Source organism: Haemaphysalis longicornis, unplaced genomic scaffold (genome assembly GCF_048455015.1).
Source record: "Haemaphysalis longicornis isolate Haplotype H1 unplaced genomic scaffold, Haemaphysalis longicornis Haplotype H1 scaffold_12, whole genome shotgun sequence".
Lineage (NCBI taxonomy): Eukaryota > Metazoa > Arthropoda > Arachnida > Ixodida > Ixodidae > Haemaphysalis > Haemaphysalis longicornis.
Genome location: NW_027526225.1, coordinates 31,676,300 through 31,698,290, shown reverse-complemented (window position 1 = coordinate 31,698,290; position 21,991 = coordinate 31,676,300). Strand labels below are relative to the sequence as shown.

Here is a 21,991-nt window from a genome sequence, read left to right as displayed (position 1 = left end):
CAGCAATGAATATCCAGCCGGTATTCTTTGGACATCAAGAAAGCATTCGATACCGTTGATCACAATATTTTATCCAGTAAGTTCAAACGATATGGCATTAGAGGTGTGGCACTCGACTCCTTCAAAAGTTTCCTTAGCAGTTGCCACCAAGCCGTATATATCGACAAATATACCCCAAGCTTAAAACAAATAAACATGGGAATACCACACGGATCAGTATTAGGGCCCTTGCTATTTATACTGTACATCAACGACCTGCCTGATTGTCTACATAGGGCCCAGGCTATTATGTACGCCGATGAGACGGCAATATTAGAAAGATACAAATCGTTAGTGGATGCCGAGTGTACTATGAATAATGAACTGGAAAGTATTCACAAATGGTTTGTGTCTAACAAACTCACACTGAACACCTCTACAACCAAATATATTCTGTTTAGGTCCCCATATCAAGCACACAATACTATACGAATCGCAATGCGCATACAGGATACCGAAATTGATTGTGTTGAAACCATCTCCTACTTAGGTGCAATTCTAGACAAAGGGTTTAACAGGAGGCCGCACATTAAAAATCTTAAAAAAAAAACTGTTTACGCTTGTTTGATCTTGGTCAACTGTCTTATGCTTGTTTCATCCTGGCTAAAAGTCGCCGCCACTTCGATTTTCAGACAACGCACACTATATTTTCACGAAGCTCAACATGGCACAGTTGTCTTTAAGGAAAAACAAGTTTATTGGAGCGAGCTTGTGCTCCCTTAACCACTAAAAAACACAGGCGGCAAAGCAGCAGTCAAGAAAGTGACGTGCGTAGGCGAATGTCGGCGAATTGAATAGCGCGGCGTCTGCTCTGCGGGCATTTAGCTTTTGGCGCGAGTGTTTCTCGAACCGTCGAATTACACCCAGAACACCGTAGATCAAATAGGATTATTTTAGGCTGGTGAGGTTAGTTCGAAACACTCTCCCTATCAAAGCAGATAACACGTGCGGAAATAAAGAAATGAAGAATGGAACACGAGCTTCACTTGGCACACAGATAACACTACCCAGCGCAGCCGTGGAGTAAAAACAAAACATAAATAAACAACCCAATTCATGGTTCGCGGCATTACCTTCCTCAAAGAGTCCATCGACCCGATGCTAAAATAAAGCAACAGTGCCAACAAACAACAACAACAAAAACTCCATCATTTGAGTTGTAAGGTTTTAGACAAACCACGTGGAACTCTTCAAGATGCGTGCGTCGTCGTGATGTTCAGGAATCACCGTGGGGGATCACGTAGTAGGTAAGTTGCCCAACGCGTCGTAGAATTCGATAGGGTCCGAGATACTGTCGCAGAAGCTTCTCACTGAGTCCGCGTGGCCGGATGGGAATCCAAACCCACACACGCTCCCCTGGGTGGTACTCGGAGTCTCGGCGTCGGAGGTTGCAGCGCCCAGCATCCACCAGCTGCTGGTCCGTTGTACGAACTCGAGCGAGCTGGCGGACCTCCTCCGCACGCTGAAGGTGTCCTTTGACGTCGGTGTGGAGGTCGTCGTCTTCTGCATGCGGAATCATGGCGTCAAGCATCGTAGTCGGCCGTCTTCCGTAGACAAGCGCGAACGGTGTCATCTGCGTAGTTTCTTGGATAGCCGGGCTGTACGGAAACGTGACATACGGGAGCACTTCGTCCCAAGTTGTCGGCGTACATAGACAGCATATCCGCGATTGTCTGTTCAGACGTTCCGTTTGTCCGTTCTTTTGGGGGGTGTTACGCCGTCGTTCTACGGTGATCCGTATTGCTGTAGCGTTAGATTCCTTGCATAAGCTTCGCTGTAAAGCCTTCCCATGGTCCCTGATTACGTCTTCGGGGGCTACATGCCGCAGCATAACTTGGTTTATGAAGAATTTCGCGACTTCTTGTGCAGTCCCCCTTGGAAGAGCGGTGGTCTCTGTGCAGCGCGTCATGTAGTCTGTCGCTACAGCAATTTATTGTTCTGGGATCATCACTTAGGGAACGGGCACCGAAAGGTCCATTCCAGTCTGTTGGAAGGGTCTCGATGGGACGGTGACCGGCTGCAGAAGTCCGGTGGGTCTAGTCGGCTCCGTTTTTCGTCGCTGGCAGTCACGGTAGCTCCGGACGGAGTGGATGACGTCGGATGTAAGGCGGGGCCAGTAGTACTTCGTCTTGATTTTTCCAATAGTGCGAGCTGTGCCCAGATGTCCGTAAGACGGGTCGTCGTGGCATGCTTCCAAAATTTCGTCACGAAGTCGGCGGGGATGACAAGAAAATAATTTGTTCTCGTTCCGGGGTCGAAAATATTCGTCACGAAAACGGAGGTTTTGAGGCTGAATGCTGGTAAGTTGCGTTTGAAGGCCCTAGGCACAACGACATTGTGTCCTTCGAGGTAGTCGATCATGAGACGTAACTCGGGGTTGGCACGCTGCTGGACGGCTAGATCGCTCTCAGTCCGGACTCCGAAGAACGCGCTGTCTTCATCGGAGTCTTGTGGTGGTTGGTCGGCTGGGGTGCGAGACAAGCAGTCGTCGTCGGTGTGTTCGTTGCCAGATTTATAGACGATTGCAACGTTGAATTGTTGCAGGCGCAAGCTGCACCGCCAAAGACGGACGGAGGGGTACTTCAAATTGGCCAACCAACACAGTGCATTGTGGCCGGTCACAACCTTGAATGGTCTCGCACACGCGTATGGCGAAAATTTGGAATGACCCCTTTATAGCGAGGCGCTCTTTCTCAGAGGCTAAGTAGTTATTCTCTTCTTTCGACAGACCATGGCTGGCATTGACGATTACTTTCTCAAAACCACTTTGCTATTGGTCGAGTACGGCACCGAAGCATATATCACTGGCGTCCGTCGGATTTCCGGTTCGACGTTTTTGTCAAAGTGAGCAAGCATAGCTGGGCTTTGAAGGGGTTGTTGCAGTTCGCAGAATGCTTCCTCTTGGACGTTTTCCAAGCTTGAAGGGGTGCTATCTTTCATCAAACGCGTGAGTAGCTCTGCAATACATGCGAAGTTTGCGAAGAAGCGCTGGTAGTATGTGCGCAGTACGAGAATCCTTCGCACGCCCTTCTTGTCTTTTGGTGTTGGGAAGTTCTCTATGGCTGAGGTTTTCTCCGGGTAAGGCAGGACTCCCGCGGCGTTGACGACGTGGCCCAAAAACTTCAGTTTCTGGTACGCGAAGGGGCACTTTTCAGGCTTCATCGTTAACCCCGACGTACAAATGGCCTCTATTACAGACTCCAACTTTGCAACGTGTTCGCCAAAAGTCCGCCGAATACCACGCCGTCGAGCTTTACGAGGCAGGTGTGCCACTTCAGGCCAGCTAGTACAGTGTCCATGACACTTTGAAACGTTGCTGGCGCCGTGCACAGCCCAAACGGCATTACCTTGAACTCGTATAGGCCGCCCGGAGTTATGAAGGCAGTCTTCTGTGGGGTTCCCTCGTCCACTTTAATTTGCCAGTAGGTGGTCTTCAGATCCATCGATGAGAAGTACTTCGCGTGGCAGAGGTTGACGAGGGCGTTGTCAAATCGCGGCAGGCAGTACACGTCCTTTTGGGTGATTTTGTTCCGTCGCCGATAGTCAACGCAGAACCTGCCTTTTTTCTTCACGGGTACTACTGGCGCAGCCCAGCGGCTTTTCGATGGCTGTATACTGCCGTCGCTGAGGATGTCTTCGACTTGTGTTTGGATGACTTCCCGCTCTTGTGAAGACACGCGGAACGGTGACTGTCGGGTAGGTCGGGCTCCATCGTCGGTTCCATCGTCTGACGTAGTTTTGAGTTTGACGAAAAACAGTAGCTGTAGCGACGGAGCAAAAGCCAATAATTTGTTCTGTTTCCTTGTGTAAGCGCAGGGCTTACGTCGAAGAGATGCGGAAGCTTGAAGGCGCCTTCAGGTGCGCGTCCGAAGTCGGCGACCGCGACCACTTGATTCGTGCGTTCTCTTCGAGGAACGCAATTGCAGCGCCCTTGTTTAAATGCTTGTACTCCTCGGTAAAATTAGTGACCAATTTTCGTAAAGTGCACAGGGTTACCTGTGAAAGCTTCCCAAAACCAATTTCAGTTTTAGTTTGAATCTCTCTGGACGTTCTCGCCTTTGCGCGTACCTTTTACTCCTGTGATTTTCTTCACCCTTTCCCTCTCTCCCTCCCTCTCTGAGTGTGCGGTCTTAACTGAATCCCACACCGCTCTGCTGCACATACAGAACCGCGCCCTACCCCATGCACACCAACTGTACGCCAAACGACCCGTTTTCGCACTAGAGCCATCCACCGTTTTACTTCATTGGGTCCCTGGGCATAAAAGAATTGATGAGAATATGTTGGCACATCAACTCGCCTTCGATACTGCTTACCAGGTACAGTTGAATCCCTCTCTTGGGCCTTCGAAATTATGTGGGAGGCTCACCCTACGCTGCTCATTAGGGCGGTCAACCACCACCTTCGTCTTGAGAAAGGCATAGAACCCCGCCCTTATCTATCACTCACTGCGGCAAAGTCTGAAGTTCTCCGGCACATCCAAACGTGTTCTCGATGTTCACCTATCTTTCTATCGCTATCGATCCCACCTCTCGTGTCCCATGCCTACGGTTCGTTGCACTGGATGATAACCCTTTATTGCAGTGTCCGTGTTCATTTATTTATATTATTTGTGTAATTTGAACTACACTGATGTTGCTGTGTGTCTCGTGCAGCTGTCCTACGGTCCTAGTCAGGCGATCATCGGTTAGTCTTGCATAGTGCTGTACGGTGCAATAAATAAATAAATAAATAAATAAATAAATAAATAAATAAATAAATAAATAAATAAATAAATAAATAAATAAATAAATAAATAAATAAATAAATAAATAAATAAATAAATAAATAAATAAATAAATAAATAAATAAATAAATAAATAAATAAATAAATAAATAAATAAATAAAAAAAAATACATAAATAAATATTATAAAACTTGAATGACTCTCACGCCGGTTGCGGAAGAGTTCTCACCGGAAGCAGTTGTGTCGAACGTCGTATTAAACGGGCGCCCCGGCAGAATTGTCTCGGCGGAAACGGAGACTTGGTACTTGGTGTAGGGACGCAGGGCTGTCAGGTTGACGGTCGTGAGCGAAGCGGGCACATCAACTTTAGTTGGCGTCTGCTCCAGTTGATGGCAGCCCTGGATTCGGAACGCCAAAGGCTTGTACAGGACCCAGTAGCGGCGAAGGATTCCGTTTGCTTCCTGTGGAGGGCCCCAGGAAAGCAGTGCCTCCCGAGCTCCATCCTTCTTTAACTGCACGTGTGAAACCATGCTTGGAGCTGGAAGAACATAAAAAAAGTTCAGATAGCTTAGATGCTGTTTTTTGTTTGTCGTTCAATTGTGCACAAAATCATCTCGCAGGAAAAGAATGATAATTTCTGAACATTGAACTGGACACAATACTAACGGAAACGTGCAACCCACGGGGAGAATGGTTTAGCCGGGTCAATTTAGTGACACATGCCCACTGTGAAATCAAAAACCCACTCTCTACCACACCACGTGGAAGCGCCAAACCACAACGGCTGTCCCAAAATGAACAACCGCAAGGCGGTGCATTGGGAGGCTCTGCTGGCCAGCGACTGCTGCGAAGACCAGATCGGTGTGACTCGGCGGTCACCCAAACAAGAGGAGGCCGTCGGAACCCCGAACCAAATGTATTCCACCCCTGCTGACCCCGTGGGGAGCTGTAGCACGCGGCACAAGACCCAGGTGGAGTGCCGCCCAACCACTCAAATAAGACGTAAATAACCGTTTTACCAGCCAACCCCTGCAGAGAAGATAAAATATCATGTGCAAGGTAACTCATGGGAACTGTGGCTCTGTACAAAGAGAAAGGTCGTGCCCAAGAATGCTGGAGCGTATCTAGAGGAACAAAGCTACGAGAAGAGAAAATGTCGCCTGTTTTAATCACGGCTTCTTAAAAGATGAGACGGTATTTAAAAGTGTTTCCCCGATATTCACAGCAGCTGCCCTGCCTGGTTTGGAGCCACAGGAAAAAAGTATTGTGTGCTAACGCGCAGACTAATACGTATTAAAAAATTCCCCAGTGCATGCCGCGAAGATGGTGGACCCATTCTCTATAATGTATTTTTGGGTAACCGATGCATCGGCATGTTTGTGTTGGGGCAAAGTAACCTTTTGAGAATACCAAACATGCATTTAGTCTTCATGGTCCCCTTAGAACAGCATTTATGTTCACAAAAGAGCGATGTGGAATTTTTGAGTACCGGAGTTGCAACATGCACCTCCGCCCACACCGCCGCCACCCCTGCCCGCTGTCGTCGCTTCAGCTGTGCTTCACGCAGTAGCTCGCCGCGCGCGCGCTCTGTTGTGAGATGCAATTTTTCGCTCTCTCTGATTCGCCCTTCCCAGTTACCAGGGTCTGTAGATGAGAGAATGTAGCCACGTCACCTATCATCATCATCATCATCATCATCATCATCATCATCATCATCATCATCATCATCATCACTAGACTATCTACGCCCACTGAAGGGCAAATGCCTCTCCCAATATTCTCCAATTACCCCGGTCCTGTGCCAACTGTGACCAATTGATACCTGCAAACTTCTTGATCTCATCTGCCCATCAAACTTTCTGCCACCCCCTGCAACGCGTGCCTTCTCTAGGGATCCACTCTGTTACCCTTAATGACCAACGGTGATCTTGCCTTCGCATTACATGCCCTGCCGACGTCCATTTCTTCTTCTTAATTTCTACTAGTATGTCCTTAACACGCGTTTGCTCCCTGACCCACTCCGCTCTCTTCTTGTCCCTTAATGTTGCACCGATCATCTTCAATTCCATGCTGGCTGAGTGGTCCGTCCTCAACAGACCTCGTGAAAGACCCCGCGCCATCGAGGACTACCCCGCACCTCCACCACAATTTGTCACGTAGGATGGGACACAACGGTAAAGAAAGAATTTTTATTTAGGGCGAACTTGTGCCCGAACAAGACGAGAGGAAACGAGCAAAGGTCCTTGCGTCTCGTTCGATCTCCGAGAACGACTGCCTGCGTTCGTGGCGTGATCTCTTGCGTGATCTCCCCCTCGCAGTGCACGTGCGCTCGCGCCTCCGTTGGCGAACACAGACAAGCTCGCGCTCCCGGTGCCGAGTTTGCGCTGCCGGTTGCAGCCGGTTCTTGCGCGTGCAACGCGGCACCCTTTGCGACATCTCCGAAAGCATGCGGCGGTCACGTACCACGAGACACAAGGGATGGACAGACCCATGGCTTTAGGAGCTTCGCCCCTAAAATTTCTGAAATTCCTTCTTGAAATTGTTTTCAATCACCAGATTTCCCCCTGTAGAATTACTTCTTACCAAGCTGGGACGTGTAACACGAAGGCCACTTAAGGCCAGTATGTCTCTCATTTATTCGCTTAAATCCGGTTCATCGCAAGAGAGGGCGCCACCGCCTCAGCAAGCGCACGATTGCTCCTCTTACCGGCGCTTCCCCGGCGCCCAATCAGCGCGCGCAGTATGGCAAGAGAGAGGCCTACAATGTCTGAATAAACTTATTCACAGCATGCTTCGCCCCTCCCCAGGTTTCACTTTGGTGGAGATGGCTCTGGAATATTTTTATTATGCGTTGCGTGGTTCTGGTATCTCCCTTTGTTCCCCTTCCTGCTCGCTGCGTCGCCGTTTGGAAGCTCCATACTGCTTCGGTGTGCGTCTAACGCATGGCCTACCCATTTCGAAGTAACGTGCAGATGGTGTTGGCCATTGCCAGGTTGGCGCTGTGTGTCCCGCACTCACGACCACTCCCGCCCGCCGTTATCGCTTGATATGGGCTCCACGCAGCAGCTCGCTGCGTGCGCTCAACGCAGCGAGAGAGACAAACCCAGCTGCACCACCTTCGCATACGTCCAAACCCTTTCCAATGTGCTTTTGAAATCATTCTTTTCTGGGTACCAGTAATTTTCTGGGTACGAAGGAGATGTGAAAATTAATTTCGCCTAGCACAATAAAGCTTCAGTTTAAAAGAGCTTCTCTAGTTCAAACCGCCGACCCAAACGTGATACCATACTGTCCATTTGCGCAAGATTCCATAGCGCTTATTTGTGAACATAATTGCTCTCCTAAGTGACCACGAAGACAAAATGCATGTTTGGTGCATTTCAAGTTGCTTTTCCCCAATAAAAAAGTACCGATATCATCGGTAACCTCGAAATACATTATAGATATTAGGGAAAGCAGATAAAGCCGTGGCGACACATCCACGTTCTCGAGGGGTATATAGGACATCGCAGAATGCTTGCTTGCGCAATTGGCATCAGCTGACCAATGCTACCTCCAAGAAACATGACTATGCGATTGTAGCGGTGCCTCTACCTTCACGTCATCATAACACTTCAATGTAACATGCAGTTAACACACTAACTTTTCAGTGTACCCTCTATTGTGTCACTGAGAAAGCACGTAGTGCAAAATTGAAAAAAAAACGTTTCTTAGTTTCCTTTCTTTTTTTACGTAAAAACGTCTCCAAGTTTACATCAAAATGCATTCCAATATATTTTAATAGAATGCGTCTTGATGGATCGCGCTATCAGAAATACACGAAAAATCTATTTATTTTACATGTGAAGCTTCACTTCATCGATTTTGGTTCGTAAGCCAGCCCACTAACAATATACGTTACAAGAATTTAAGTATGTATGTTTATATGTATGTATGTATGTATGTATGTATGTATGTATGTATGTATGTATGTATGTATGTATGTATGTATGTATGTATGTATGTATGTATGTATGTATGTATGCATGTGTGCATGTGTGTATGTATGTATGTATGCATGTATGCATGTATGTATGTATGTATGTATGTATGTATGTATGTATGTATGTATGTATGTATGTATGTATGTATGTATGTATGTATGTATGTATGTATGTATGTATGTATGTATGTATGTATGTATGTAGCTATGTATGCATCGTGGACCTTTCTTTTATATTTTTATTTCCTCTCAACTGGAGAAAGCTGCTAGCGTCACGCTCTCTCTCTGGAGCAGGTTTCCACAGCGAAAGCGTAACAAGATACGAACAGAGACTGTCGTCAAGGTGAGCGCTAGAACAGCTCCGCTGTTAACAGAACTGGTCTCAGTTCGTTCACAGTGCCGTCGTTTGATGTCCTGCGGCCGTACGCTACTGCGTGATAGTGTCATCTGCTCGATAGACAGCGATTTACGATTCGCTTCTTCGCGAACGTCATGAGCAGGGCGACGGAACGCCGCCCCAGAAATTTATCAAGCGAGACAGCCACCCGCACTAGAGTGAGGGAGAAGTATGACCTAACTCGGGGCATAGTCAGCCTCATTAAATTTCTCACTATATACACTAGAGAGGAATGTGGCGTTAGCGTCTATGCGGCTCATATCAAGGCCATCAGTGCCGTCATAGACCGCCAGCCATTATACCCTGCGCTAACCTTAGTTTTATCAGTGACTTTGATTGAAACGTTTTTGCGGCCGTATGTTCGAACGCAGTGCCACAAAAAACGTAAAGAATGGTGTGGTATTACACAAGTGGAAAATGAAACAGGCTGTTTCAAACCTCAGGTAAAAGGAAGTAAAGCGTATTTTTGCCCGAGCGGTTGTTCCAACTATTCTGCAGGTCAAACTGGTTTTTAACAAAAATGTTAATATTTTGACGGAAACTCACGAGAAGCTCTTGATTATTTTGCCATAATATCAAATAAGTTTTTTGAAGAGCTTGCAAATGTTTCTGAGCGCGCCCATGAAAATGTCGGCTTCGTAATGAACCGGTGCACCGACCATCAGCTACAGTTTAACAAAACTTGTTGCTGAGCAAATTGGTTCATACTTGAAGAAAAAAGAAACCGTGGTGTTAAAGAGTCGTGGGAGAAGACAAGATAGGACGGTTACAGGCACCCGTATCTGCCGTATCTTGTCGTCATCGAAGTACGTTTGATTCCTTTTTTTGTCAAATACCGTTTTCGTGGCGGAATATTATCCGCTCAGCGATACGTTTCTTCGACTCCGGCATGACCAACGCTAGGTACGATCACGCACTGCCTTATCTTTCACTGAACATACAGCTCACGGCTACCACAGAACAGGGAGTATTTCGTACCGCGTAGCTCGCAGACGTGTAAATGCATAGTGAAGAAAGCTAATCCCCAAAGCCGCTTAAGAACCCAATTGTCATGTCAAGACAAAGTCAGAAGCTGTGGTCTTCCCATAACCCTCCACGACGACATGGATTCTCGGGGGCAGTTTGCTCTCTAGTATACTTACTAAGGAACTCTATAGTTTGTACTTTGGCCCAGCGTTTCCCTGGAATCGGTTCAAAGCGACGATTCCGACAAGCGCAAGTCACCAAAAGTAATGGTGTCTCCTGCAAGCGCACGCGCCGATAAAGGTCGTCGTAAAGGTCCGTTAAAGACCATCTAGTGGCCGCACCACGTACGGAAGGCCGTATGTGGCTCTGAATGTCATTCTGGGGCCCTGAAGACTCATTCTTGATGATCTTTGTTTAGCAGCGGAGCATTTGTTCTGCCCGGAAAAATTCTGTCACCTTAAGCGAGCTGTTGTCGCTTCTGCTACCATAAAAATAACGTTACCGTCTTCTGCCGAGGTGACGTTGTACTTCTGGGTCCACGGGCTGTACATGTTGTTGGGCGTTCTCAGTCTCAAACGGATGATTACACGGGTGTACGGCTTCACTGAGATGCGGTCCTCCTCCACGGACGTGGACCCGGACTGTGTGAGGTTAAATTCCTTATTTTTTCCATACACCCCATTCACTTCGAGGATGACGCTGACGCTCCAGCAGAACCATTGTTCGCGACCTGGGTTCTGCAAGCAGTAAAACAAAACAATAAGTGCCATTAGAAACGTGATGAAATTTTCACGCCGTGAAGAATGGGGAGAAGTTCCTGTAGAAATGAGTGTTCATTGGAGCGCAGTTGTGCCCCGCAAAGAACTTGTGTTCGCTTCGAACACAGATAAGACAGCCGAGGGGCGGCCAGGCAGTGGCAACAACACACATGACTAATCAAAACAGACCGCATGGTTCGTGGCAATACCAATGATTTCTCCCCCAAGAGGCAGCTGGGTGACCAACTTTCTTCGTGTGGTGTTTATGTACCATTCAACACGATAGCAGTGTTGCACATTATGCCTGCTCAGGCGCGATACTTGGTGACACGTCTACGGCGAGCGCCTACACGTCTACGGCGAGCGTCTACGGCGAGACCGAGCGCCACAGTGTTATTCATCATCATCATCAGCAGCATCATCATAATCATCACAATCCCCACCAACATATCTGCGCCCACTGCAGCGAAATGCCTCTGTTTTAAATGCAGAGCATTTCTTAGCCTCGCCTGTTCCTGCGTCGGACGGTGTCAACAGTTTCGCGTCCGCAGCAGGTGCGCCTCTCCTTCCCTCCTCTCTCTCAACAGCAGCTGGCGCGCGCATGCGTCGTACTCAGCCCGTTCGCTCCGTCGCGGTCTCGGCGTAACAGGTGCGTGATAGCAGCGCGGTGGGGCGTGGAAGGGCGCGCGCTGCTTGCGCATGCGCGCTCTCCCCCCCGTACTGCTCTCCCTCTACTGCGCGCGCTGCAAATATAGCGGCTAGCGGTCGCTCCTGTTTCAGTCACTGCGTGGCTTCTTCCTTCCTTGGTTGACGCTCGTGCCCACGTTTACTCGTGTCTGCTACAACAGCATCACAGAAGAAGCGATGGAAGCAACACTGCCTTCAATCAGTACTGAGGCCCCAATGCTCTGCATTTACTCGTGTTCCCCTCGCGGGAAGGCGCGGGAATTTTTATTCTCCAATTACCCCGGTCCTGTGCTACCTGCGACCAATTTATCCATGCAAACTTCTTGTTCTCATCTGCCCATCTAATTTTCTTCTGTGTTAATTCGGGCTTGTTGGTACATACTTAGTTTGATAACAGCGCTAGGGCAGGACACAGAGAAGGCGACACGAGACTGGGCGCTGACTAACAACAAAGGGTTTATTTCGCCCCTTGGACATAAAGACAATAAAGCACACAAAATGATAAAATTGCGAAGGCAAGGGCTTGTTTGTATAAAAACGCACATGCGCTAGGATTACAATCAATGACTTAGGTAATCGTGCTCCTTTTTGTGCAAGTCAATTGACGCCATGCTGGCGGAATTGTCATTCCGTTAATGGATAACGTGGGCCTCAAAGATTTCCCTGGTGCGTTGCTCCTTATATCTTCTTAGTACACGTGTCTGTTCAAGTCTTGGCGTGCATCCACATTTCGTACAGTGAAGGGCTAGATTGCTGCCTTTTACTGTTTTTTGGTTGCAGGCGTGTTCCCGTAGCCGGTTGTTTAGGCAACGGCCTGTTTGGCCCGTGTATGACTTACCGCAGGACAGCGGTATGTCGTACACTACCCTCGATGAGCACTCAACGAATCGCTGTCCGTGCTTCTTAGAGCAAGGCCGAGTGGAGGTTTTTTCCGCATTTACTCGTCTGCAGAGACCGCTTAATTTGTTAGGGGCGCTGAACACTATATTTACACTGACTCGAGCAGCAACCTTCTTGAGTTTGTGGGAAACCCCATGAATATATGGAATGACAGCCCACTTCCTTCGATTTGTCTCTTCGCGCTCTTCCACTGGTTTTCGCCTTCGTAGTTCCTTCAGGAGGGTTTCTGATATACCGAACAGCATGGGAGCGGGGAATCCTGCCTTTGTCAGCCGTTCAACTTGATTAGAGAAGCTGGGCCCATCTCATGCCAGCAGGATCTGTTGACGGCGTTGCGGAGAACCGATATGGCGATGCCTCTTTTGACAATTTTTGAATGTGCTGACTTGAAAGGCAGTAGACTCTTCTTGGAGCGAGGCGAGTATTTCCAGCACACGTGCTCGGGGCGCAGTGTCAGCATTAGGTGAAGGAATCTAATGTGGTCATCAGATGGTTCTTCGGTCGTCAAGGTGAAGCCCTGAAGGGTGGATTTGAACAATCTGAGAATGCAGTGCACTTGTTCCTGACCACACGAAGTTTCATTGCGCTCGTAAAACACTAAAAACTCGTCCACGTATCGAAACACGCGCTGAGTCCCACTACCGACAAAGCTTTCGGGAAGTTTCCTGTCGTAGCGTGCAAGCAGCAAATCGCTTAGTACCGGAGCGAGGCAAGCGCCGATGCACACACCGTTTTCTTGGACGTAGTAGTCTCCCTTGAAGGCCATGACGGACGACTCCAGGTAGAACTTCAAAATCCCAGGAATTTTCCTGTCGCTGTCCCTGTCGCGTTCTGGAATCGAACGTTTCCATAGTTGTCGATTCCTTCTTCTACGACGTCAAGGAGCTCTCCATGGTGCAAAGAAAAATAAATGTCCTTGATGTCGATGGAAAAGGCGCTCACAGCTGTCGGACTCTGGTGTTGCAGGTAGTCGGACACTTCCGCTGGGCTCCGAACAAGAAAAGGGTCATCGACCGTGATCAGGGCCAGGCAAGTTCGCAGAAACCAGCCTATGTGTCGCTAACACGTTCCTCGCTCAGTGATTATGAGGCGAAAGGGAATACCTTCTTTGTGCGCCTTTGCAGAGAAACACGGTTGCAGGCATAGTTCTTTGGCTTTTTCAACAGGCGCTGCAAGTTTTGTGAGACCACAGTCCTTGCATTTTTTTACCGCATCCCTCCTGATCTTCTTCGGTGCCCGTTTCGTTCGGCGAAAATGAGCGTTCACTGCTTGCAAAGCTTTTTCATTGTTCGCGTCTGCGGAAGCGACAACAAACCCCCCTTCTTTGTCAGACAGCAGCAGCTTTTTCCCAGCCTGATGGAGGGTAGCGGCAACCTGCCCTATAGAGATGCCTTGGTTCCTCACCTTCCTTGTCGGGAGGCTGTCAACGGCTTCAGGGATGCATCTGTCCGCCTCAGTAGGAGGTGCTTTGTTGGCCATGGTCCTGACCAAGGACAGTAGCTCGGTTCTATCCAGTCTTGGAGGAACGGCGAACTTTGGCCCAAGCCTGAGTACTTCCTGAGCTTCCTGAGATATGACGGGAAGGTGTTCCCCAACAGGTGTCACGGTGCTTTCCAAAGGACGAGGACGGGGTTTCCTGGGCAGATGCACGAAAATGCTCTGCCAAGCGAAGTCTGAGACTTGATAGGCTGTTCGCAGTTCCTGGGTGAACCGGTCGTGGTGGCGTCCTTTGGGGCATACTCGAAGACAGGCTTGGAACAAGGCTTCTTTTAGCAATGCAATTTGCCTGTGCGTTTCGGTGCAAAGCAGACGACAAAGTCGCATCCCGTGCTCTTGGGACAGTGGAAAAGAGCCCCCGGAAAAGGCGACATCAGGTGGTACGAATCCTTGTCTGATCAAGAACATTAGAAGCCGGACTTTGGAATTTGCGGCAGCGAGCAAGGTGGTGCAGGAAGACGGTTGGAGAAGTGCCCCATGCCCCATGCCCCATGAAGAGCTCCTTAACGTCGTAGAAGAAGGCATCGACAACTATGGAAACGTTCGATTCCAGAACGCGAAAGGGACGTCGACAAGAACGGCGACAGGAAAATTCCTGGGACTTTTGAAGTTATACCTGGAGTCGTCCGTCATGGCGTTCAAGGCAGACTACTGCGTCCAAGAGAAAGGTGTGTGCATCGGCGCTTGCCTCGCTCCGGTACTAAGCGATTTGCTGCTTGCACGCTACGACAGGAAACTTGCCGAAAGCTTGGTCGGTAGTGGGACTCAGCGGGTGTTTCGACACGTGGACAATTTTTTAGTTTTTACGAGCGCGGAAAAACCTCCACTGCGGAAAAAACCTCCACTCGGCCTTGCTCTAAGAAGCACGGACAGCGATTCGTTGAGTGCTCATCGAGGGTAGTGTACGACATACCGCTGTCCTGCGGTAAGTGATACACGGGCCAAACAGGCCGCTGCCTAAACGACCGGCTACGGGAACACGCCTGCAACCAAAAAACAGGAAAAGGCAGCAATCTAGCCCTTCACTGTACGAAGTCTGGATGCACGCCAAGACTTGAACAGACACGTGAACTAAGAAGATATAAGGAGCAACGCACCAGGGAAATCTTTGAGGCCCACATTATCCATTCGCGAAATGACAATTCCGTGAGCATGGCGTCAATTGACTTGCACAAAAAGGAGCACGATTACCTAAGTCATTGATTGTAATCCTAGCGCATGTGCGTTTTTATAGAAACAAACCCTTGCCTTCGCAATTTTATTATTTTGTGTGTTTTATTGTTTTTATTTCCCAGGGTATATATTCAGCAGCGGCGAAATAAACCCTTTTTTGTTAGTCAGCGCCCAGTCTCGTGTCGCCTTCTCTGTGTCCTGTCCTAGCGCTGTTATCAAACTAACTTTCTTCCGCCCCCTGCCACGCTTGCCTTTTATTGGGATCCACTTTGTTACCCTCAATGATCAACGGTTATCTTGCTTTCCCATCACACGCCCTGCCCACGTCCATTTCTTCTTAATTTCTACTAATATGTCCTGAACACGCGTTTGCTACCTGACCGACTCCGCTCTCTTCTTGTCCCTTAATGTTGCACCTAACATATTACGTTGCATTGCCCGCTGAGTCGTTCTCAGTTAAAGTTCAACCTTCTTAGTGAGCCCCCAAGTTTCTGCCCCGTAGGTGAGTACCGGTAAGATGCAGCTGTCATACACTTTCTTTTTTAGGGAGAATGGTACGCTGCCATTCATTACCTGAGAATGTCTGCCGTATGCACTCCACCTCATTTCTATCCTTCGAAATATCTCTGCCTCATGGTTGGGATCCGGGGTCACAACTTGGCCTAAGTAGATATATTCGCTTACCACTTCCACTGCCTCGCCACGCATCTCAATTCGCTGTGCTGTCCCGAGTTTATTGGTCAATACTTTATTTTTATGCAGTGTTTAGTACATGTAGCGGAAACGTTAGAAACCCTTACACATTTTTCGCTCGAAAATGTTCGTTTTTTACTGTCATCCTAATCAGTTCGCACGTACTCTTCCTTGGTCTATGGTAAGCCTCTGCTGCCTTTGGTGTATCACCTCCAGCTGGAGGGCTTGAAATAGCAGAATATGCTTTAAAACGTACTGATTAGTTTGTCGCTCCACTCACTGAAATGAGTACCACGCCAAGCGTCGCTTCTACAGTCCAGGTCATTCGCCGGATACGTCCTCACTCAAACCATAACACCAGAGGGACACCAGAGACCGTAGTTATGAGGTTAGAACTGCGAGTTCATAGTTCAGTTCTTGTATCTTGATGTGTAATGTGACTGGTGTGGCTGAGCATTGCTATGCTGCAATCGTAGTGTTGCGTAGTTCACCAAAGGAATGCTGCTGCATTGATTATTATTGCGGCTGTGCATAGGTAGAGTCGCATCCTGTAAAGGACTTGACATGAATATCATTTTCCAGATTATTCGCAAAGTTGTTAAGCTGCATGTCCTTGGTCGTTACGTATCGTACCGCGAGCGCGGAAAAATTCCAGACATGGAATGGAATGCATATTACGTGCACGCCTACATACGTACAACTTACATACATATATAGAATCATACATACATACGTACAACGTACATACCTACACACATACATACATACATACGTGCATACATTTCGGAACGAAAGTTAGGAGTTAAGCACTCGGCAGCATGCACAGGCAAAGGGATGTTCATACATTTTTTTTCTATACAAGTAATGCTGAAATGTTATTGTAAGGTTTGACCATGGAGGTCGTTGCACTGCGGGTGCCCCCAACGACAGAGACGCGGAGACGGCCGTCACCCTTCGGAGGGCCATTAACAATTAGGCCGTCTCGACGCACGGCGCCTACGGAAACGAGCAGGGTCGTGTCCGGCCGGGGACAAAAAGGCGCCGCTCTCTTTGACAAGTTGGGTGGCGACGACTATGTGTGGAGGTTCTTCGAACGCACCTTGCTCGGTCGGGGAGTATTGTACCCGGCCTTGCCGTTTCTTGTTTTTTTTTAACTTTCCCTTCCCTCACCGAGGGTATTTATGTCAGGCCCGGCGAGAGGATGGGGTCTTTTTTGCTCTGAACTTGCCGCAGGTCACGGGGAGAGTCCCGCCTGCGCCGGCTAGACACCGGCAATCTTCTAAGCCCCACTGCGGGCTAGTTCTGCTCCCGTTGTATATGCCTTGTAAATAATTCCTGTACATAAACTGTACATAGCTTGGACATCCGAGTCTGCCTCGTCCCTCACGGCGACACGAGACACCGACGGTGCATTTCCTGGGTACGGAGAAGACCTGAAAATTACTGGCGCAGTCGGCAGAACAGGAATCACCGCACGCCTGAGTCCACCTACGAGGACAACGAGAACGAGCCCAGCACCGTTCAAGGAGCGAGTCCTGACCGTTCCTTCCCGTGGAGCACACCTACAGCTCGAGCCTGCAGTTCGAGCTCACGAAGACAGCCTCCAAGTCTCACCGAGAAGCGTGAGGATACAGCGAAGGGAAGCGTCTCTATCGTTACCAACTCAACGGCGGTGCGTCGCGAGCGCCGTTTGGGAGCTACAGCCTGCGCACCGGGCCATCGCAACGGAAAAGTGAGTCCCCTTCCCCTTTTCACCCGCACGCGACTACTGCTGTCCGAAAGGGGTATTGATGATTGTTATTTTCCCGCGCTAGGTCAGCTAAATCTAGAGCGATGTCTAGTTGGGAGCTCTGTAAAGATGAGTGGGAGAGAAAACTTCAAGCTGCTAGAAAAGAGGTTGAAGTCGCAAGGGCGCGTTTGGAAGCCCATCGGAGTAAAGTGGCGCTCGAGCGTAAAGGAGGTTCGCGCAACGGGGGGTCGTCCGAGAATGTTTCCCGTGACGCAGAGACATCTCCTGTCGTCGTCGACTCCGTGCCCGAACCGCCCCCCGGCCCATGTGCCCTGCTAATGTCGGCGGTTAGTCCCGAACTTCTGGAAAGAGCATGCGACCGCGACTCGAATGCCTTTGAGCAGGCAGGCCCGGCCGGGGGCGACACGGGTGGCGCAGCAGTTGAGTGCGAAGCCGAGGCGGGTGGATTTATAGAGCTGGCGGTAGAGGCAACGCCACTGTCAGTTACGCGCGAACCTGTCACGCCTTCCGCAAAGCTCGAGCCCATACCAGTCGCCCGGAGTCGTGAATTGGGCCCACCGGCCGCTGGTGTGCCGCAAGAGGGCACCGGCAACTACGTGTCGAACGTATGGGAGTTGGCTGAGCCAACGAGGGGTGCTGCTGGTGAACCGCCAACGAGGGGTGCTGCTGGTGAACCGCCGGTTGAGGGCGAGTTTGATACGCTCGGTCCAAGGCAGCCGGTAGCACCGCCGGTCGCACCGCATGCAGACCGTATTCTTACGGCCACGCGGCCGAGCGCCAGATGCCTTCGTGGGTCTCCCAGGCAGAGACACCGCGCTAAGAAGACGGCGCTTTCGTCGGGAACGACGCGTGGCCGGAGGCGACGCTTGACTGGCCACGTTGCCGGTAAGAGCACCTCCCACCATTTTGGCGGGAAAGGGGTAAAGCTAGTAGCAGCCCCGACTATGCCGGATAGATTGCCGCCGTCGAAAAAGCCACAGTTGGTCAAGGTGGGTCAGGGCGACGCACCTAGCTTCACGGCAAGCGCAGGACCGTCGCGTAGAGGCCCGCGTAAACATGCCCCCGACCAATACGCACGCGACAAAGCGGAGCATCAGTTTCAGTCGGGCGTAGGGCGTTTCTACTCAAGGCCGAAAACCAAGCAGCTAATTAATGTGGTAGAGCCCTTTTGGGCAATCCGCTGTTTGTTCAAATCGGAGCTTTGGCTCTACGGCACCTAGGACTCTGAAAACCTCAACTACTGACGTCTTCCCCCCCATCACTCCGTAACTGTGAAGCTAATGCGCTCATTGTAAATGTAATGCATAACGTTCATTCGGACAGCGGTACTCGCGGCGGGGTTTGGGTGGGGGACGGCGCGGTGCAATGTGTTCGACCGCGCATCCACCGGACTTCACTTCGCCGACCTCCGATTTGGTGCGGTACGATGAACTATTGTGTGACCGCGGCAGACTGTTTTTGTGCATTTTCTTTCGTGAGTGTGCGTATCAGTGCCTGACGGAGGCAGTGTAACCGAACATTTACATTTCTTGCGCGGCGGACACTCATGGTGTTCTACGAGATGACCTCATCCTTTTTCTGTGGGGTCCATGGCTTGTGTTTTGTGCATGCGCCTGTTTTCTTGGCTTCTTTTGCCGCTAGAGGTACGCGTTAGTTCAGTCTGCGCCTCGCCATGTTATATCTTTTTTGCGCGTGTTCCCCTGAACTGTTGGCAACGCAGATCAAACCTTCTTTTTCGTCTTAATCCATTTAATCTAGTAGGATTAAATGTATCTTGTGTGGGAGGTGTAAGGTTTGACCATGGAGGTCGTTGCACTGCGGGTGCCCCCAACGACAGAGACGCGGAGACGGCCGTCACCCTTCGGAGGGCCATTAACAATTAGGCCGTCTCGACGCACGGCGCCTACGGAAACGAGCAGGGTCGTGTCCGGCCGGGGACAAAAAGGCGCCGCTCTCTTTGACAAGTTGGGTGGCGACGACTATGTGTGGAGGTTCTTCGAACGCACCTTGCTCGGTCGGGGAGTATTGTACCCGGCCTTGCCGTTTCTTGTTTTTTTTTAACTTTCCCTTCCCTCACCGAGGGTATTTATGTCAGGCCCGGCGAGAGGATGGGGTCTTTTTTGCTCTGAACTTGCCGCAGGTCACGGGGAGAGTCCCGCCTGCGCCGGCTAGACACCGGCAATCTTCTAAGCCCCACTGCGGGCTAGTTCTGCTCCCGTTGTATATGCCTTGTAAATAATTCCTGTACATAAACTGTACATAGCTTGGACATCCGAGTCTGCCTCGTCCCTCACGGCGACACGAGACACCGCGGTGCATTCCTGGGTACGGAGAAGACCTGAAAATTACTGTTATGAAAGAACAAAACAGTGAAAAACGTGTCGCCGGGGTGAGACCCAACAAACCACTTTACGGTCGGTAAGTCACCGACGTAGCATTGATTAGATCAACAGCGGCTACTGTAATCTTCCCATTCTTTATGTGTTTGTACCTAACCATATCCTGCTTTCAAGGATGGTAGGCAGCGCTGCTGGGACAACTGGGGTAAAGGAAAGGATTTACCTTCGGCGGCATTACTTGAAACATCTGCTACCTGTCTGAGCAACGTGGAAAACTGGGCGTGAGGTACATGATCAAAGAAAACCAGTGACAAAAGGAAACAAGGATAGAGAGAGGACGACATAGACTGCGGTGAAAGTCCGTGTGGTCGTAATACTATTATTATTATTATTATTATTATTATTATTATTATCATACATCATGCAAGAAATGTGTGCACTGCAAGTGTATTAAGTTACCCGACATGGAGCGGCAAGCTTTGAAGACCGGCGAGTGGCCCTTTCCGTGCCATCTATGCGTGTGCTCGGCGAGGGAGGCTGCGGGGTAGTCCTAGCGACGAGTCCGGCGAAAAGAGCCCGCGCACTCTTCCGTGCTCGCAACGACAGTACGGCGGTGCTGCCCGACTGCACGACCTTGGAGGAGATGCAGCGAACTCCGCGAAATGCAACGCCCTCGAGGGACTTCCTTTTTTGACGGACGAAGTCGAAAAATTGAGAGAGGCAAACGACCGCCTGGGCAGGGAGAACGCACGTGCTTTCGCCAAGCAGGCAGGCATAATCGCTTGGCTGCGGGTGGAAGTTCGCAGCCCTCGACAGGAGCGGCTACCGCGGGCCGGTCGCCGTACCTCCCGAACGGCCTGCCCCCCTATTCCTCCCTCCCCCCCCTACCCGCCGCGGTGGCTCAGTGGCTAAGGCGTTGCGCTGCTGAGCACGAGGTCGCGGGTTCGATTCCCGGCCGCGGCGGCCGGTTTTCTGATGGAGGCGAAAAGCAAAAAAGCCCGTGTGTACGAGATTTCGGCGCACGTAAAGATCCCCAGGTGGTCAAAATTAATCCGGAGCCCTCCACTACAGCGCGCCTCATCGCCTGCGTTGCGTCGGCGCGTTAAACCCTACAATCAATCAATCAATCTTCCTCCCCCCCTCCCACTTCCACACATGAGCTGAATGGGACGCCAAAGACCCCTATCACGCAGCGTGGGCTCCATTCATCGCTCGCCCCCGTTGTGCGAAAACAGGCTGAACATCTTCCCATTCAATGCTGGAGCAGCTGACCACAGCACTGGCAACCTCTGCGCCTTGTCCTTTGCCAACTGCTGTGTCCGCCGAGGAGCCTTGCGATGACTCGGCCCTGACAAAGGAAGCTGGAGTGCGGTGTGTGTGGGTGCGTCTGATTCGTGCCGCATCTCTCTCGTCCAGCGTTCAAATCGTCCGAGACAGATCTTGTGTCAAACTATCACCCTGCACCACCTCCGCTCAACTGACGGAGTAATTGTTGACTGTGCACGTCGTACCTCTGACTTGCCAGCGGCTGAAAACCAAGTACACCTTTTACTTTATTTGTTAGTGACTGTCGGTGAGGTCTCCTTCCAGCGTCTGGGTTATTCTTGCTCTGAACCAAGGGCAGTCTTTACAATCCCTTCCGTGGTAAGCTTCGCACCAAAGCCTCCGCATCAAAGCATCTGAATTCTTTTCAAATGCGATTTCTTCAAAATTTCCTATTATAGTTATTTCTGAAACCTGGCTTTGTGGTGACATTAGCTCATATAATTATATTCCAACAAATTACCAAGTTGTTCGTGAAGATAGGGACTTTTCTGGGGTTAAACAAAAGGGAGGGGGGTGTTCGTTGCGGTCGATAGTGCACTTCAATTTATGCGGCGTCATGAACCTGAGGGCGACAACGAGTATGTCTGGCTGGAAATTCGTCTGACTGGAAGCGAGAAGCTTTTAATAGGGGCGTTTTTTTTCCACCTGATGGTGCTATTTCTTTGTCTAGTAAGCTCCCTACATCTATAGAAGTTTGCTCATCACGCCCGAATCACCAGCATATCATTCTGCGTGATTTCAATACACCTGGCGAGCAA

General features: G+C 49.9%; 1 protein-coding gene across 1 annotated transcript in view; it reads right to left on the bottom strand.

Annotated features, from left to right (window-relative positions):
* The window catches only part of LOC144162548 (receptor-type tyrosine-protein phosphatase T-like), a 229,376-nt gene that overhangs the window by 88,308 nt on the left and 119,077 nt on the right, over positions 1–21,991 (bottom strand). Inside the window, exons 15-16 of the mRNA XM_077693134.1 lie at positions 10,613–10,847; positions 4,995–5,303 (exon numbers count right to left, since the gene is read on the bottom strand). Of these exons, the coding sequence (XP_077549260.1) occupies positions 4,995–5,303; positions 10,613–10,847 (544 nt within the window). The remainder of the gene's footprint in view (positions 1–4,994; positions 5,304–10,612; positions 10,848–21,991) is intronic.